The 16,439-nt window shown below is 42.5% G+C and overlaps 1 protein-coding gene across 1 annotated transcript in view; it reads right to left on the reverse strand.

Annotated features, from left to right (window-relative positions):
- LOC147734674 (estradiol 17 beta-dehydrogenase 5-like) overlaps nucleotides 1-16,439 on the reverse strand; it is a 399,626-nt gene that overhangs the window by 367,132 nt on the left and 16,055 nt on the right. The window contains exon 2 of the mRNA XM_086952968.1: nucleotides 4,927-4,992. Coding sequence (XP_086809094.1) covers nucleotides 4,927-4,992 — 66 coding nt within the window. The remainder of the gene's footprint in view (nucleotides 1-4,926; nucleotides 4,993-16,439) is intronic.

A 16,439-nucleotide genomic window follows, 5' to 3' on the forward strand; every position in this document is an offset into this window, starting at 1 on the left:
ATTGGAGTGCCATAGAGTCGAGAAGTGTGTCGTGCAGTAGAGTGGATTTCCAGAGAGTGAATACTGTGGAGTGGCGTGGCATGGCATAGAGTGGAATAGCATAAAGTGGAGGGATGTACAGTACAGTGGTGGAGAAAGGAGTGGCATAGAGTGGAATAGCGTAGAGTTTAGTGGTGTAGACTGGAGTGGCGTAGAGTGGAGTGGTGTACAGTGGAGTGGTGATGTGGATTAGCATACAGTGGAGTGGCATGGAGGGGAATGATGTAGAGTGGAGTGGGGTACAGTGGAACAGTGTACAGTAGAGTAGAACAGAGTAGAGTGGAGTTGCTTAGAGTTGAGTGGCGTACAGTGAAATAGTGTACAGTGAAGTAGTGTAGAGTGGAGTGGCATATAGGGAAGTGGCATAGAGTGGAGTGGCATACAGTGCAGTGGTGTGCTGTAGAATAGCATACAGTGGAGTGGTGTACAGTGGAACAGAGCAGAATGGAGTTGCATAAAGTTAGTGGCATACAGGGAAATAACATGGAATGGAGAAGCGTAGAGTGGAGTATAATGGAATGGCATAGTCAATAGTGGTGTAGAGTGGAGTGTCATAGAGTGGAATAGCATACAGTGGAGTAGCGTAGAGTGGAGTAGACTGTCGTAAAGTTGAGCGGCGTGTTGCACAGTGGAGTGGTGTAGAATGGAGTGGTGTGTTGTACAGGAGAGTGGAGTGCTGTACATTGGATTGGTTTAGACTGGAAAGGTATAGAGTGCAGTGGCATAAAGTGGACCAGAATAGAGTGAAGTGGCATGCACTAGAGTGGTGTAGAGTGAAGTGGTGATGAGTGGATTGGCGTAAAGTGGAGTAGCATAGTGTGAAATACCATACAGTGGAGTGGGTGGAGTGGGGTGGCTTACAGTGGAGTGGCATGTCACGGAGTAGAGTGGAGTGGTGTACAGTGGAGTGGCATGTACTGGAGAGCTATTGAGTAGAGAACTGTGTCATCCAGTAGAGTGGAGTACCAGAGAGTGGAATACTGTAGAGTGAAGTGCAGCAGCTTAGAGTGGAGTGGCGTAGAGGGGAATAGCATACACTGGAGTGGCGTACAGTGGAGTGGTGGAAGAGGGGAGTGTCATAGAGTGGCATAGTATAGAGTGGGGGCGTAGAGTGGAGGTGCCTACAGTGGTATAGCGTAGAGTGGAGTGCCGTACAATGGAGTGGTGGTGTACATTGGAGGAGCATACAGTTGAGTGGAGTAGAGTGGAATAGCGCACAGTGGATTGGCATAAAGTGGAGTGGTGTGCAGTGTAATAGCATACAGTGGAGTGCAGCCGTGGTCGGTAGTAGGAGTACCTGCCAGGCGGTGACATGGGGAACTGGAGGGGCAGGGTGGGGGGTAGTAAACTATGGATTACGGAGGTTTAAAAGTAAGTAAACATATAAATAAATAAAAACAAATTTTGTTGTGCACACTGCATTGCATTTGGGGATGCAGTGTACCAAATGAAATTTGTTTTATTTATTTATATGTGTACTTACCTGTAAACCTCTGTAATCCATAGTTTACTACCTCCCACCCTGCCCTCCCCCTCCCCACGTCACCGCCCGTCAGGTACTCCCACTACCGACCGCGGTCGGTGGAGTGGCGTACAATGGAGTCCCTTACAGTGAAACAGAGTAGAGAAGAGTTGTATAGAGTTGCGTTGCTTACAGTGAAATAGCCTAGAGTGGAGTGGGGTATAGCGGAATGGAGTAGACTGGAGTGGTGTAGAGTGGAGTTTTATAGAATCGCATAGCAGACAGTGGAGTGGTCTAGAGTGGAGTGGACTGTCGTAGAGTTAAGTGGCATGTTGTACAGTGGAGTGATGTAGAATAGAGTGTTGTGTTGTACAGTAGAGTGGAGCAGTGTAGAGTAGAGTGGTGTGTGGTACAGTGTCTTACAGTAGAATGGCATGTTGTAGAGTGGTGTTGCATTTGGTAGAGTGTAGTGGTATCTCATACAGTGGAGTGGCATGTCACAGCGTGGAGTGGCATGTCGTACAGTCGTGTGACAAATGTTTGGGTGGAGTGTTGTGTCGTAGAGTGGAGTGCTGCAGCAAGGCAAGGCATGGCATGTCGTAGAGTGGAGTGGCATGGACTGTCATAGAGTGCAATGGACTGTCATAGAGTTGAGTGGCGTTTTGTAGAGTGGAGTATCATGTCATATAGTGGAGTAGAACTGTTTGTTGTGCTGTAGAGTGTAGCTGAAATGGATGTAGTGTGAACATAGCTGAACAGATGTAGACGGAAGTTAACAGGAATACAGAATATGGGGTGGAATGGTTAAGGTTTGTAGTAGATCTAAAATGGTTTTGTAGTGTTGAAGTTACAAAAGACATAGGGGCAGCTTTATTAAAATGTTACTCAATGCAACACTGCAAAACACATTGCCACGCTGCGTGGCTTGGAGTGGGAGAGGGCAGGAATGTGCCATATCGATCAAGATATGGCATATCCTTGCCATGCTTGAGGCATGGAATGCTTTCTCAGAACAGAGAAACGCAAAGCAGTGATTTGCAGTGCTTTTCGTTTCGTTTTACCAAGCAACATAGGGCGACACATGTTGGCATTGTGTTGCTTGGTGAATCTGACTTAGGTATTGCATTATTCTTATAAAACCATATGTGATGCAAGGACAACTCAATACAATGATAAACATGGCCCTTAGTTATATGTTGGGCCACAGTATATCATGGTATTTTTGGAGTATACCACGGTATATGCCAATGACAAGGCATATTTGATTAGCTAATGGCTGCCTTTCCAAAAGGAAAAGGTAGGCATGTTGTTTTTACCCCATGTAGGCTGTGTTCTGGGTTAGGGCCTTAGGGATATAGGGAAGTAATAGGTGTTATTGTTATTCCCTACTTATTATCTCTTACTTAAAGTGGTAATAGGTAGGGAAATGTATTTATATTCTTCTACATATATGAAAAAGTTTATGGAGTGCCATAATAGTACCTAAAAAGTACTGCATTGGTAAAGAAACTATAAAAATGAGGGGTGTTACCCCGAAACCGATCCCAGGATGCTTGATCCGGTCCAGGAGGGACCTGGCCTGGCAGTTCGGGCTGAACTTTTCCTCATGAGGCACAGGGTCAAGACTGATTTACATATGGCTGGGCCTAACTGGGGTGTCGAAGTGAGCTAAAGAACGATGATGGATTCAACACAGATCTGTAACTGGGGGTTAGTGTCTGAAAAGTTTCAGCGCTCTGTCCATCATCTCCTTGTGTTTACACTGTAGTACAGTATATTAGTGAAATCTAGTGTAATACAGTGCATTATTATATTTTTGGACAAATTTTATTGTTTTTTACATTTTCTTTAGGTAGAGTTGTAATTTGTATGTATTACCGCGGTACTCAGTAGACTTTTTTGTAAAGAATCAAACACTCTGTAATATGTATATATATATATGTGTGTATTACCTACTGGCGGTCACCAGTAGGTAGTTATAGTTAGGATTTTTTTCAATGCAAAATCTCAAAATTCTATTGTGAATAACTTTGGCGCCGGTTGACGAATCTGCCTGAAAATGTCCTCAAATTTGCCTCGCGGAGGTCCGGTCCTTCCTTGAAAGTTTGGGGGGGATTCGTCAAGCGGGGGCAGAGATAAAAGGGGGTTCCCAAAACGTGTTTTCTCCATGTTAATTTCCATAGGGCGGTCAACCTCACTTTTAGCCCGAACGGCTGAATGGATTTCCACCAAACTTGGCAAAATTGTAGGGACTGGTAGCCCGATGTGCCTTTGCTAGGTCTCAAGAAATGTGCTCCAGAGGATTTTAAGTAATTTAGGTTCCAAAAAATATATATATCTGTAAGCGCGCCCCGGTACGCGCACCGGGGAGCGCACAGAGCGCGCTACGCGACTTGCCCACGGAAATCGGATTGGCTCTCGGGTGTCTGTAAACATTCGAAACAGTCCGGAGCGGCCGCCATCTTGTGTCTCGGTAGGATCGAGACACAAGAGGTGGCAAAAACAAAGGGGGAAATGACCAAAAGGGGGCAGGGTAGACCCCCCCTGACCCCCTAGGATTGATGTGGGGGCCATAAGAGGGCCCCGCGGGGCAAAAAAAAAAGTACTTTTTTTTTTTGATTTGCACGGGGGAGCGCCCGGTACGCGCACCGGGGAGCGTACCGGGGAGCGTACCATGGGGAAAAAAGAATGACAGAGTTTTTAAAAAATGTAGTCTTTTTTTAAAAATTGGAGGTAGTTCTAAAAAGAACTGTTTTTTTCTTCTTTTTGTTGTTTTATATTTTTTTATTGTTTTTTTGAACATTTTTTACTTTTTTGGGGTTTTCTGAACAGTTTTATATATTTTTTTGTATTTTTTATGGGGAGAAACAAAAAACAGGGAATTGGAAATGGCTCAACTGGAGCAAAAAAAAACCAGAAAAAATTAGGGATTTTTCGGGCACTTATGGTTATACCCAGCACAGATGATAAGTTTTATACTTTGCTCACCATAGCAAGGTAACTTTCCACAATATTTGCACATGATTTTAAAATCGTTAAATTTTGGTTGTATGATAGGCATTGTCTCTGTTGCCTCTGAACCCGATGGAGTTGGTTCTTTCGATGTTGAGGGTCAAGATGTTGATGCGGGTAGCTTACTGCAGAGGTCCCTTACCTCTGCAGCAGAATAGTTGCTAGTGCACTCCACATCATCATTACAAATGGATGCCATTGAAGAAGGGATCGTTATCCCGAAACCGGTCTGGCTGTAGACTCAGATGGTGAATGTTTGTCTGCATCTCCTGCTGGCTGCTGCTCTCATAAAGAAATGGATCCAAAAATACCGATCTTGTGGCTTCTTCCTTTCGAGGCTTAAACTCTATGTCTGGATATATATATATATATATGCACCCATGAGATAATTTGAAATAAAGTGGATTGAATACCTGAGCCAGGCTGCTGTCTTCCTTGTCGCGTGAGGTTGGCGAGCGAGTGACATATCTTGGGGTATGCTGTGGAGGCAATCAATGGAAATATATTTATATACACTTTTTTCTTGAACATGTTTTTAATAATGTTAAATCGTACAGCGAAACCGTACACAATAGCTTCCATACAAATCTTATCAATCTTACGTAAGACATTTTCTTAAATATTGTTTACATTTTCGATTGTCGTGAGGTATATACAGGTAACACTATCATACCGTAATATGTATTTTTTCCCTTACAGCTCAATTGCTCAAGCTCAGCTTATTTACTTGTTTCAAAGCCTACTAGACATTACCAGCACGGAGTCCTGCATCCAATGCATTATTATCTCCCTCTTTATTGGTCACAATATGAGTGCAGTCAATTCTCGTACACCTTCAGATTTATTTTTATATATATATATATCCCGTTAAGGCCACATCTGGTGAGCATTCAATGTGCCCTAACAACTCTTGTAACAATAGTTAATGCATTGTCCCAGAATTTCTGTATAGGCAGACAATTCCAGGCCAGGTGTAGCAAATTAGCAAAAACCATGACATTATTAGCATATAGCATGACATCTAGGGCATTTGTGTGCCTAGTAGAGGCAACCTATGGAGTAGCAACGGGGTATAGTGCAGTCTGAGAAGATAATTCAAATGCATTAATTTTTGCCTATAGTTCATGACTTAATACTGCAGTTGGAGGCAACAATATGCCATTTCCGTACATGCCATAGTACTCCTACGTGCTCTTCACATAGCTTCATTGCCAGTATGTTCACTGGGGGTCTGGTGTTGTTAGATTAGCGACATAGATGCGATAGATAGCCAGGCTGTGCCATATTCCGAATCCACTACCTTTGTCAGTAGGATAAACTCCGATGGTTCCCATGGGAGCATGGAACATGTGTCAGTCAAATCATAAAGGCCTCAAATCCCACCCTCTCCATCCAGCACCATGATTAGAAAGGACCATTCAAGATAATTAAATGCCTTTTCGACATCCATAAAAATCCCTATCACTGGAGGAGAGGCTCCACTATATTCATGAACGCAAACAGCACACTTATATTAAATTAAGTAAGGGCTTTGGAGTTGGCCCGCATAAACCCTGTCTGATCAGGTAGTACAAAGTCTTTAATCGTAGACCAAAGTCAATTTGCTGTCACTGTGGCCATTGTTTCCTATCTAGGTTTAACAGTGAGAGTAGCCTATGCGATTTAGTCAATTTAGGTCTTTCTCAGACTGTAGTACGGTTGTTAATGGTTGTCTCCAGCATTTCCTGCAGTGTAAAGCTTCTTCATACACTCCCAACAGTCCTGGGGCCAGAAAATCAGCATGTATTTGATAAAAATGTGCAGTGAGGCAGTTGGAGCCCTGTGGCTTTCCATTGGCCTAAATATCTATAGCTTCTCTTTCACGGTGGGATGAACATTTAGCAGTATTCCATCTGTCCTTTCCAGCCATGCAATGGCAAGATTCTATTGTGTCTTTATCCAGTCTCCAGCAAGTGTTAAAGCTGTGTAACAATGTGTAATTATCTCATGTACAAAACTTTCCCAAAATAAAGTTCACACATACTGGACTTTTTAAGCCAACCCTTCTGACAGTGCTAGAATGCGAGAATGCTCTATAGGTCAGTCCAACTTTTGACACTATTATCATTCATGTCCAAACAGTTTTCTTGACCCCACTTAAAAATCATCACTGGGTCTTGGGAATTCATGTTATGAAATTGGGTATGTAGAACAGAAATGTACATGTCCAACGTTTTGAATTCACTGCACTCTGCCCTAAGAGCTGTTTAGGGCCTACCTTAAGGGTGAAATATGCATTAAACGCTTGGCATTAGGGCTATTTTCCTAAGTCAAATTGGCAGTTTAAAACTGCACGCAGGTTGCAATGGTAGGCCTGATAAATGTTTTGAAGGGCCATTTAAGTGGGTGGCACAATATGTGCTGCAAGCCCATTAGTAGCTTTTAATTTACAGGCCCTGGGTACATGTAGTACCACTCTAGTAATGATGTCTAACTAAATTAAATGTACCAATTGAGTGCAAGACAATTTTACCATGTGTAACGGAGAGAGCACCGGCAGTTTAGTGTTGGTTATCAGTGGTAAATGTATAGTCTTATGAGTTAGAGATGATGGGACACTTTTATTTCCTGACGGACTCCGTAGAACAGTGACATAAGTGCTTGGGTGTGATGTAAGAATTCCTGATGTAGAATGGTCTGGTAATGGTTACATGCAGATAAATAAAGAAGTATAATACCAAGCTCCATGTGTGGTGTGATCATTTGCATGTACCTTGGCTGGGCAGGATACTACAACTATTTAAGAGGGGGGATTACGTTAACCCCACAACCCGAAGAACTGATAGTGTTCTCCCGGAGAGTTCCCCAGCAAACTACTTCTGCATGCCACGTGCGCCTCAGAGTGAAAATTGACTGTTTGCGTATGTTGAGTCAAAGCACCACTCAAACAAGTACAAGGCCTGTGAAAAAAGTGAAGGCCTTCCAGAAACTTTTGTTTGTCGTCAGCTAGACACTTGCAGGTAAAGTCGAGACAAGAAATACTGAGGCAAATCCAAACACAGAGCCTTCATTCATATCGTATGACTATGCTAAAGGCATCAAGAACAGATACAGAGAAGGGCTAAAGGCAGTGATAGCCAAGTGCAAGAAATCGCTAAAAGTGGAAATATTTCTAACACAAAGAAATGCTAAAGGCTACGGGAAAGTGCAACAAGCTTCTACAGCCAGGTGTAAGAGAATGCTGTGAGCAGAAGAAGATAAATGCAGAGAAGTATTAGAGGTGGCGATAACCAGATATATAGAGAATACGATCACGCTTACCAAAACCTGAGTAAAGAGTGCCATACAACTTCAGCACTAGACACTAAAACCCAAGCAGAAGTACGGGGTTGTGCTTACGAGGCTGGTGAATCACATTGGACTGACTGAAAGGCCATGAGCGGCGGTCGGAATAGTGAAATTTTCTTTTTCAATGTCTGCTGAAAAGAGAGTCAAATACGGCATCTTGAAACCACTGTCTCCCTTAGATACTGCAAAAAAGCAAAATATATCAACCAATAGACTTCCTGGATCGAAACCTTTGATGATTTTACTGAGGTGCTGGAAGAAGTACATTTCAAGAAGATCATCAAATATCTGAAAAATTTGGAGGGTGTAGGGATAAAAAAAGTGATGAAGAAAATACCACACAGTAGTGAAGTGACATACCGTCAAATCAAAGAGGTGCTGAATAGCAATCTCAAGCCAATGCCAAATGTCGACTACGAAAGGTACGTTTCCAACCAAAAAAGGCAGAAAGCAGGTGAAACAATGGATACGTTTGTAAAAAGACTTGGATTGCTCATCAAGCATTGCAAGTTCAACGAGTTCAATGATGAAGGCGCCATGCGTCCCAGAGTAATATGGATGTCTTTCTGACTCCTTCATACAACAAATGCTGAAAGAGACACTCAGTTTGGAGTGAGTACTCATGGCTGCTAGAGCGGAAGAAAGAGCTGACAGACAAGAAGCAAACATGGAGTCTGGAACGGCCCAAAATGAATCAGCACTCAGTTTGAAATGTAAGCCGAAACAGAAGTTAGAATGCCATAAAGTAATATCTTCAACGAAAAAGAGGTTGTGTTTTTTAATGTGGATTTTCCTTTTCACATGTAGGTAAATGTCCCGTCATTTGGCAGATATGCAAAAGCTGTGGAGAAGAGCACCATTTTGTAACAGTTTGCAAAGCAAGGGAAAGATCGAGTGCATCACGTCAAGAAAACAAAATGGAGGAAAGATCAAGTGCGTCACATCGAGAAAACAAAGTGGATACCAGAATGTTCCAGAGACGTTTCAACCATGCCCACAAGGCCAAGCGGCAACATCAGTTGAGGCAAGGAGAAACTGACTGACATTGATTGTTGTCAAATTCCTCATCTAAAAGTTCGTCATTGTCAAGCGACAGTGAGGAAGATGGGTGTGTGATGTCAATGTTGACTGCTTTACGATGTGTGCATGTAGGATTAGCTTTTTGCAAGCAAGAATGCCTGTCGAAGTTAGTTCGAAAAGTGAAAGTGCATAATTCATTTGGACACTGTCCCAAAATCACACTGAGAGTGAATGGGTGCTCCATACCTTTTATCATAGACAGTGGATAGTAGAAAAACATTATGGCAGCAAAAAAGTACAATGAACTGTCTCCAGTGCCCTGTTTAATTGTGTTGGAAACCAAAGTGTATAGGTAGCCAGCTTCTACACCATTGCAAAGTCAAGGTTAATTCATAGCAACTGTAAAACATAAAAAGATGAAAGTAGAAGCACTAATTCATGTCCTGCAAGGCTCTTCCTCAAGTGCATATTTACTAATTTTCAACACTGCTGCTGACATGGGGCTGAGTTCTGTAAATTACAACGTCAATGCCTATCATGAGATAGGGAATCAGTTTCCATCCTTGTTTCATGGACTAGGAAGGCTTCAGACAATGAAAGTTATACTTCACGTAATTTAGGAAATCCTTCCTGTTGCAAAACAACTTCGTCAAATTGCATTTCATTTAGAAGAGGCTGTTGAGAAAGACATTGAGACATTATTTAAACATGACATTATTGAGTTATCCACTGCTCTGATGCTGTGGGTATCACCCATATTGGTACTGCTGAAGAAGGATAGTGGAGGAACTGTGTGCATCTGCGTTGATATGAGCCAAGGAAACAAGGCAATTGAAAGAAAATTACATTAAGTACCACACATTGCTGACATGATTACACAGCTGAATGGAGCTAAAGTCTTTTCCCACCTTGACTTGAAAAAAGGGTATCACCAACTCGAACTAGAAGAAAATTGTAAGTACATTACTACCTTTCGGACTAATGTTTGTTCATTTAGATATAAAAGGCTACGTTTTGCAGTGTCATCAGCTACAGAACTCTCTCAAGATGTCATTCGTCACAACACACAGCCCGTCACAAATGCTTTCAATTTCAGTGATGACATACTAGTTTTTGGGGCCACAAGAAAGGATTATGATAAAGCTCTACCACAAGTGTGTTGTATACTTGCAGATACAGGTCTCACTTTAAATGTTGCGAAGTTTGGGTTTCATAAAACAAAGCACAAGCTCTTTGGTCATATCTTTTCTGATGGGGGAATGACTCCAGGTCCAAATAAAGTGCAATATTTGTCATTCACTTCTCCCCCACAATATGTAACTATGCTGTGATCCTTCCTTGATATGGCTAATTACTATTCAAGGTATATATGTGACTTTGTCACTATAAGTGCCCCATTGCGAAACTTAACAAAACAAAATGTTCCACTTTGATGGTCATATAAACGTGAACAAAGCTTCAAGAAAATCAAGCATGCAATTGAGAATGCCATTGAAATGGCATATTTTGACCTGAAATTGCCGACAGAAGTTGTTGTTGATGCAAGCCCAGTGGGGTTGTGTATCATCCGTGCTCAGCACACTGGACATCCCAATGCTCCAAGATACATTGTGGCTTATGCCAGCCAGAGTTTGTCATTGATGGAACATGCCTGTTCACAACCTGAAAAAGAAAGCCTCGCTGTGGTGTGGGCTAGTGAGCATTTTCATGTTTTCTGTATGGAAAGGGTTTCACGATTGTCACCAACCACCAGGCATTATTAACCATTTTTTGGAATCCTAAAGCCAGGATTCGTCCGCCCATTGAGTGGTGAGGGTTGCGACTGCAAGAATATGATTATACACTTGTACATCGCTCAGGAAAATATTAAAACCCTGCTGACTACTTCTCATGTGTACCAATGCTGTGACATGGCACCTCTTCTAAAGCGGCTGATGCTTATGTTATCTTCATTGTGAAATCCAGCACCTCTGCTGCCATATCAGTAGAACAAATCATTGCTGCCACGAGCACTGAAAGAGATTTGCTAGTACTCAAAGACATTATTGCACATCAATCGTGGCAAAAACATACTCAATCTCTTCATATTGACCTTGAATACAAGATATTTTTAAATGTGTAGTAAGAATTTTCAGTTATCCCAGAAGGCATCATCTTATGAGGGCTGAGAATTGTCTTACCTGAGAGTCTGAGATAACAAATCATTGAACTGGCCTATGAGGGACATTGTGGAGTTGTTGCTACTAAACTAGCTCTACGGGACTGAGTGTGGGTGCCTCGCTTTGATGAAAGAGTTGAAAAAGAGTTAAGGACATGGCATTTGCACATTTGCATGTCATCCAAAATAACCCTGCATCCTTTAAACACGTCTAATGTTCCAAAGCATGAATGGGAGAAGATTGCAATTTATTTCTATGGATCCCTTGACTATAGACATCATCTACTACTAAATGTTGATGAATATTCCCATTTTCCCCTTTGTAAAAGATCTGTCATCAACTACTCATGACAGAGTAACTGAGAAATTAGAAATAATGTTTTCAACATAGGGTGTTTCCTCGATTTTCAAATCTGACAATGGCCCGACTTTCAATAGCCGATAATATAAAGATTTTCTTACTCATCAAATGATAAGCATCGGAAAACCACACCTCTCTGGCCACAGGTGAATTGTGTTATTGAGAGATTTATGAGCACCCTCAAGACCATTCAGTGCACTGGGCGGGAAAAGCTTGAACTCAAATCAGTTCTTCAGTCTACGCTTCGTGTATACAGGTCAACTCTCCATTGTACAACTGGTGGACCCTGCCACCCTAATGTTTGGGAGAGCCATGGAGAGCGAATTGCCACAATGGACCACTGAAATTGACCTTGATGAACTTCGCACTTCTGATTCGTCTCACAAATGCAAAATGAAACGTCTGCGGACAGACGCCACTGAGCTTGTTTCACTGTGTTCAAAAGAAGAGACCAAGCCATTGTCAGGCAGAAATGGAAAAATCAAGTCTGATGCTCCTTTTCATGCTGAACCACTGAGGTTTGTGACTAGTAAAGAACACATGGTGATTGCTCACTGTCCTGGAAAGTCCATTATGCAGGATTCATTGCATTTCAAGCACTTGCCTCGATATTCAGCAACTCCTGATGCGAGAAGTTAGACTTAGCCACCTGAAAATCAGTACCAGTGTCTCTGTTGCCAGTGCCAGCCATGGACACTTCTTCTGTATCTCGGCAGCCTCACATGACAAGATATGGGCGATTGATTCGAGCACCAAAACTACTTATTGAAGAGTTGTAATGTGTAGACGTATTATTTGTACTTTTCATTTAGCAAAAGGGGAAATGTAGTGCCTTGTGAGTTAGAGATGATGAGCCCCTTCAGGTTCCTGACAGACTCCGTATAACAGCGACGCAAGTGCTTGGCTGTGGTGAACAAATTCATAATGCAGAATGTTCTTTTGACGGTTACACACTGATTAATAAAGACGTGCAATGCCAATCCCCATGTGTTGGGATCATTTGCTTGTATCTAGGCTGAGGAGGATGCTACAGTAGAGTACTGATCAAGAGCTGGGCCAACCCTCTTACCATTGGCTATCCGATGGTTTTTTTTATGGGACTGAGAGGTGAAGGGAGTTAGCCCATTGTCAAATACATATAATTAACAGTGCAACCCATCTGGCTACACAGCAAGGGCCAGGAATCAGTAAATAAAGCCAGGAAGTTTTATTACAATTTAGCAGTCAGTTTAATGTAAATACATCTCACTACCATGCTGTGTAGGTACAGAATAACAACTGGATGGCCAAACCTCCTGAAGAAGTTCATGTGCATCAGTGTGAGAGAAACAAGAAGTTCAATTACAGCAATACAAAGAATTAACAGCAGAATCTAATGCTCAGAGAAGAGTATTCAATCTTCTTTCTTAAACATGAGTAATATCTAAAATGATCTAATTTAGAGTATAAAGCTAATGAGGATGGTTAAGTTTAAAATGATCTAAAAGAGTCAGAAAAATACAAGAAAAGAGAAAAATGTGGGAAGTATGTAGGAAGGTGTCAGAATTTACAAAGTTTGGTCAGGAATCTTCAAGGGATAGGTGTAGGAAAGTGCCCCTTTTTGCATGGTTGCACTCAACCTTTTGCCTGACACATGATGCACTTTGACTTGGTGTGCCCTGGGTCCCTGCCAATCAGGTACCCAGGACCTGTATTCCTTCCCACAGCTTTGTACCCCCAATTGGCACATCTCTGGCCACAGGTAAGCCCCTTGTAAAAGGTATCATGGGTACCTAGGACATTGTGACCCGGGAAGGACTCTAAGGGCTGCAGCACCTATTTTGCCACCCTTAGTGGCCCTGTGTCTTAACACCCTCACACTTCAATTACAGTTGCGTGTTTTGATGCAGAGAAAAGTGAAGAGTGGACATGGCACAAACCCCTGTGTGCCATGCCTGCAACCTATTGGCTGTGGCCTAGGTAAGCCACCCCACTAGCAGGGTGCACTAGAACACAGGTGAGCATACAGTTGAATGAGCACAGTATTTCCACAGTGTCTAAGTCCATTCTTAGACATTGTAAGTGCAGTAAAGCCATAAAGAGTGTATGGTTTGGGAGTTGGTCATTACAAACTCCACAGCTCCATAATGGCTTTACTGAAAAGTGGGAAGTTTGGTAGCAAACTTCTCAGCACATTAAACCCACACTAATGCCAGTGCTGGATTTATTATAAAATGCACACAGAGGGCATCTTAGAGATGCCAACTGAAAAATGACCAGCCCTGGTGTGGTCCCTGAATGGCTAACTGCCATTTGCCACCATCAGACAGGTTTCTAGACCCCTGGGTAGAGAGCCCCCGCTCTCTGGGTCCAGAAACAAAGCCCATCCTGTGAAGAGGTGTCATGCCCCCTCCTCCCCCCCAGGATGGACCGGGTCCATGAGAGGGGCAGCTTCAAAGGCCTGCTTCCCTTGTAAGCTGTCCCTGGCTTTTGCTGCCCCTGGAAACTGGCTCCCATCGGTTCTGACCCCCCACTTTGGGCAGGAGAATCAGCTGGAAAACCGAGCTACTAGGAGAGGTATGCCGGGGGGGTGAGGTGAAACACACATCTCAGTCTCCTCAATCTTGGAGTTGAGGGGACCCAACCAATTAGGAAGAGGCTCATGCCCTCCTCCCACTGTAGGGTGGCATACTAGGGGGTGTACTCACCCCAAGGAAGGGACGCATTGGTCCTGACCTGCACAACCCCTGTAACACCCCTAAATGTAGTATTTAGGGGTGACCCCAAATCTTGCCTCCTCAGATTTGAGGAGGACTGAAGAGTCTTGCTGACCCCGGAAGAAGAGGACACCAACTGCTTTGGCCCCAGCACTACCGGCCTGTCCCAACACTGATCTGCCTACAGCGGAAACCCTGGTAAGTCTAGCAGACCCCTAGAGCCTAGATGACCTGCCCTGCACTCACCTTACAGACTCTGTCTCCCATGAGCACTTGATTTGCTCAACAAAGACTTATCCACACCTGAGCGGCGTGCTCGTAAGCAGACCCTGATCGAACATCGGGGCCCTGCACTCTGCACCTGGCAGCCCCAGTGCAGCTAGTGGTACAATCTGAGTGGCCACTTGAACCTTTGGGAACCTTGGATCTTACCCCCAAAACTATTCTTGCAGTTGGTTTACTTACCTGCAAACCAATAACCATCTTTTACCCTTAGGAACCAATGCTGTAATGTTTTGTTCCTAAAAATGATGGCAAGCTAACTTTTGTATGAAAGAAAAGTAACTATATTGTAAACGTTAAAAAGTCTTACTTACATTTGTATTGTAGGATCAATGGTGTGATATCCAGGCATATCACACAGAGTAGTCAATGTAATCCAAAAGTAACGCAAAAGTAATCAAAAGTAATTACTGTGTAATTTAAGGTGTTTTATATGCATATTCAAACCTGTAACAATTGCAAATACATTCCCGATTGCTTTACTTTGTAAAGTTTTACATTTGCAATTACATTTACCTACCTGTACCAAGTCCTGCTTGGTTCTAGAAATAAAACATAAGTATACCTTATTTATGCTTACCCAATTGGTCTGGATTCTGTCTCTGAGTGCGTGTAATCAGTTCTTGATTTAGTAAATACAATAAATGCTTAACACACCCGCTGGATAAGCCTAACTGCTCACCCACACTACCACAAAGAGAGCTGGTAGTACTTGTCTAATTTAGCCTCTTGTGGTATCTTGCCTTCTTCTGTACTCTATCCTTTCTTTGTGTCTGGACTTTGCTGCTCAGCCAGTCTCTGTGATGTCATGGAATGTTCCCTCTGTGTATGTTTAAGGGTATTTGTCAGTTTATGCATGAGGCTGAGGAGCAGGGTTTCTGCTCCCGGTGGGCCTTACTATGCTGTACTTGATTATCTGGATTAGTATACTGTTTATCCTACTTCATCTCTTGCAACTATGTCCTAAGAATAAACCTGGAACTTGGATACAGCTACAGCAGAGTCATCTTATTTTTATAGAATTTCACACTGGCAACGAGGGTGGGATAACAACCCAGAAGGTTTTCTTCTCAGGCTTGCGATTGCAAATACAGTGTTACATCTATTATCAAACTAACAAAACATGTGAATGCACCTGCAAGGAAAAGACACGTAAGCAGAATTGGAAAAACTGTACTTTATGGAAAAAGAAATCCAGCCTAGTTACATCAAGTTAAGCATCTTATTCAATGGTTCCCAGTAATGCATGTTGTTTGTACATACAAGTACAAACAAATAACACATGTAAGTACATAGATTCGGCATTAGATTCACATTGCACTTTACGTAAACGTAAAGTAATTTTCAATGCCTGAATAAAAGTATGATGAAGAACTGAATTATTAATACCAATACGAAGACATTATTGAAAACTTTCTTGTTTCCAAAGTAAATACATTTTAATAGTGTGAGGATGGTTTCATCAAGTGTCTAAGGAGTATATATCATTTTAATAAGGTTAAGGCACACAGTATATATGAATTCCTAATCTTGAAGCGAATGCACTTCAGTACTGAAATTAGGTGCAAAACTTTACATTAACGTTAAATCACTCTGAATATGTAGTGCTAAATGCATACATATTGCGTATTTGTGACATGTGAGGGTGGAGACAAAATTACGCTACTCACCCAAAAAAAAATGTCAGCACACAGGAGAGGAAAAGGCAAAAATTTGGGGAAAAGACCACCAAAGGCCGACAGGTCTAACACAACTCATGGAGAGATTCCGCTTTCCTTGCTGACGTCACAATTGAATGCCAGATGCCTTCCTTGCTCACATGTCACCATATGATCCCATAGATGCTAATTGGGCTAACATTTACCACTATTATCCTATGGCTAGAATTACATCTGGTGGGCATGGTGACGCCATGGATGTCCAGAATATGTCATGAATTGCTTCCATTGTTCCAGGGCCAGCTTTAATGGCACCCATCTGGGCACCATCACGCAATGGGTGCGTGCACTATGCCCAGAGTAAATGCCAATAAGACAAAGCCAGAATTATACCAAAAGTAGGCAAAGCACAACCCATTCCTTT

Source organism: Lissotriton vulgaris, chromosome 1_2, assembly GCF_964263255.1.
Source record: "Lissotriton vulgaris chromosome 1_2, aLisVul1.2, whole genome shotgun sequence".
Lineage (NCBI taxonomy): Eukaryota > Metazoa > Chordata > Amphibia > Caudata > Salamandridae > Lissotriton > Lissotriton vulgaris.